The 3,624-nt window shown below is 37.4% G+C and overlaps 1 protein-coding gene across 1 annotated transcript; it reads right to left on the reverse strand.

Moving 5' to 3' along the window:
• Positions 1 to 1,115: 1,115 nt before the first annotated feature.
• On the reverse strand, positions 1,116 to 2,774 carry LOC18041085 (putative receptor-like protein kinase At3g47110). The gene has a single exon (XM_024183573.1). The coding sequence runs from the start codon at positions 2,772 to 2,774 to the stop codon at positions 1,116 to 1,118; it is 1,659 nt and encodes a 552-aa protein (XP_024039341.1).
• Between the last annotated feature and the right edge of the window lie 850 nt (positions 2,775 to 3,624).

The raw sequence follows: 3,624 nt of genomic DNA on the forward strand, positions 1-3,624 counted from the left end.
TCCTTGTCATCCATCATGTCAGGCTTTTCTTCAAGAGCAATGTCCAACTCTTGCTGACATAAGACATCCAACACCTCACATTGCCACATACTAAAATTATTGGCACCATCGAATTTCTCCACTTCAAACTTTGCATTAGTCACAGTAGTCATTGCTAATGAAGACGACGACGACGCAGACGCCTCTGCCATCCTTTTTATCTCAAATGATCAGTTTCTTCAACAACTATTTACACTTAAAAAAAAACCTCGATGATGTTTATATCATGTGAATAAATGCATCAAGAAAGTTTTCAAGAGACGGGAAGGGAACTCGATCCCAATTAAAAACCAGAATCCTTAAACTTTTATCGCCTTGTTGACAGAACTTTCGTAGACATGCAAAAATACACACTACTTACAATAGACTGTCTCCCAAGTATAAATGGCCATTTCTACCGTATTTATGAACAGTACCGTATATGGAAATAGTACCGTATACGTGAACAATACCGTATACATGAATAGTATCGTATCCCCCCACGTACGAACCGTCGGCTCTGATACCACTTATTGCGGAAACGCGGGTTGAGCAATTACTAATACTGTGACTTCTGGAGAAATATAAATGTGGTGATAAATAAATGCAAAGAAAATAGAACACAATGATTTACGTGGTTCGGCATAATGTCTACGTCCACGGGCAAAGATTAGAAGATAATTTTACTAACTATGGGGCTTTATAAAAGTGGAAAAACTCTAAACAAAAAATTCAATACCCAATACACCCAAATTTCTTAGCACCTAAGGAATTTCTCTACCAAAACTCACTTGGTAATCTCACAAATTTGGATGCACTACAAATGAACAATGGCCTTTCTATTTATAGGAACCGTAGCTCACCTACCACCTTCAATTTGGCTACTACTTGCCAAATTGACAAATTGAATTTAGAATGGAAAATCAATTTATTGGGCAACAAAATCAACAATTTTTTAAAAATCAACTGGCTTCTAGATAACCATCACATTTTTCCTCCATGCAACTTTAACAAAATCGTGCCACCAACCTTGCCATTTGAAATTGACAAGCCCACCAACTTTGTCTTTTGAATTTTGCAAGCCATTCTTTGACTTTTCAGCATTCTATTGGTACCTTGCCCTCAAAGTGATTGTATGACATGTTTAAGAATAACAAAAAAGAAAGATTCTCAAGATACTGTGGAATATGACCTGATAAATTATTGCGAGAGAGATCAAGTTCTGTAATGCTTTTCAAGGAACTCAAAGTGGATGGAATACTTATAGTAAAAGAATTGTCCTGCATACCAAGATATTCTAAGCTTGTACAACCACCTAGAGTAGTCGGAATCTCACCAGAAAACATGTTACTAGAAATATCCAATGAAACGAGATTCTTTAAGTTGCCTACTTTTGTAGGAAAATGGCCGCTGAGAAGATTATCAGACAGGTCCAGTAAAACTGAAAGGGTTATGATGCGGAGGAGTTGTCGAGGCACAATACCACTGAGCTTATTTTTACGGGTGGTCAACAAGATCAAATTCTGACAATTGCCATTGGAAGGGGGTATCTTACCTTGCAAGTTATTGACTTCCAGTATAAGTTGAGTCAACAATGTTAGATTACCTAGAGAGGAGGGAATGGTCCCGCGTAAAAAGTTTTCATTTAAGAATAATATTTGTATGCTTTTTAGCTCACCAATTGCAAGAGGTATGGTACCAGCTAATTGGTTAGACTCCACACCAAGTGCATTTAGATTCACAAGATTTGCTATCACATCAGGAATAGTGTCTGATATCTGGTTGCTTCCAATGGCAATTTCGGTCATTGTTGTGGAGAGGTTGGCTAAAGAAAAAGGTAGCACTCCTCCAAATCGATTTGAGTGTAAATCAAGCACTTCCAATTTGGTACAATTTGTTAGAAGGGTTATAAAATCAAGATCATTTGTTGTCCCAGTTCCCAAGTTATTTTCCCCTAGATTTAGCCGTGAAAGATTCTGAAGTCTGCTAAAATTAATTGACACTTTCCCACTGAAAAGATTTCGATTAATTTCAAGTCCCTGAAGATTTGTAGCGTTGGACAATGAATCTTGGAGTGAACCAGTAAGATTGTTTCCACTGATGCTAAAATATCTCAGGTTTGGAAGATTGACTCCATTATCAAGGGGTACACTTCCATGGAATCTGTTTGTATGTATAAAAATATATTGAAGGGAAGAGATGTTATAAATAGGAGGAATCATACCAGAGAATTGATTATAAGCTACATTGAAACTGATCAAGTTTCTTACATGGCTTATGGTGCTTGGAATTCTCCCACCCAATCTATTCCCTCTAACATCAATTTCTTGGAGAGCTGAAAGATTCCCAATAGAAGCTGGAAGCTGTCCTTTTAGATGATTTTCAGCAATATTTAATATCTGAAGCATCAACAAGTTACTGATCTTTACTGGGATTTCTCCCTCAAGCTTGTTGTTAGAAGCCTCAAACTTCATGAGGTTAGAGCAATGGGACAAGTCGGTTAGTATTTTGCCCAAAAAATAATTATTGGTCAATGTTAGATTTTGAAGCCTGAACAAATTACCAACTTCATGAGGAATTTTGCCACGGAAGCTGTTGTTTGGGAGATTGATGGACCTGAGGAAGTTGAGATTCCCAACAAAAGGAGATAAAACTCCTCCTACGCTTTGGTGTCTAAGATCCAACCCGGTTACCCGTTGACGCCGATGACCACAAGTCACGCCTGTCCATTGGCATAAGTTTATAGAATGTTCCATGAACTTGTAACTCCAAGTGTATCCTGAAGCTGTGACTTCATCGCAAGCAATGAGAGACGATCTGCCTCTTTTGCATGAGCAAAAAGGCTATGAGAATTAAGCAACAAGCTAAAGCAACATATTACTAGAGTGGCGAGACAGATAATAGAAATGGAATTTGGCATGTTTTGAGTTTCGAGGCCGGGGATAAGATAAGAGTAATGTAATTTGTGGATGATCATCTCAAGTGAAGGCCTTTTTTAAAACAAAAAAAAGGGTCAGCATACGGATACCACAAGGTTTTTCCTATTTGAATTGGTCTAAATTGTCACGGTAAACAATTGTATCGCGTCGCTTCAATCTATATATTAAGTCGTATTTTTATTAAACGGCCTCAGCATGTTTACCTAATAACGATAAATGTTAATCAATTGCCGCGACATGCAGGCTGGGTTATGTCTAGCTTTCTGTTAATAGTTGACCGTTGTTAATTGGTGGATGCCTCGACGGTCGATTCCAATTGGTCCGTTTGTTAAAATTTTCATTTTTAAAATCAAATAGTGCATGGTCTCCTAACAAATGAAATACTAACAGTTGGCTGGATCTAAACGTTGAGCTATTAAATCATAAGCTAAAAGTTGAGAGCGTGGGTCCAAACAAGTCGTTTTCAAATTACCATCGGGTCCATGGCATTTTACCAAGGAGTGGAACTATCAGCATCCCTCTTTTATACTTTTAAAACCCATTTTATTATTAAACCTTCTTAAAATATTACATAATTTCTTTTGTCATCCCAAATTTACTCCAAATATAATCGTAATCAAATAAAACAATTGTGGCTCAGTTGGCAACGCAAGTTGGATAAGTGGAA

This window comes from Citrus clementina, unplaced genomic scaffold (genome assembly GCF_000493195.1).
Source record: "Citrus clementina cultivar Clemenules unplaced genomic scaffold, Citrus_clementina_v1.0 scaffold_5, whole genome shotgun sequence".
NCBI classification, from domain to species: Eukaryota; Viridiplantae; Streptophyta; class Magnoliopsida; order Sapindales; family Rutaceae; genus Citrus; species Citrus x clementina.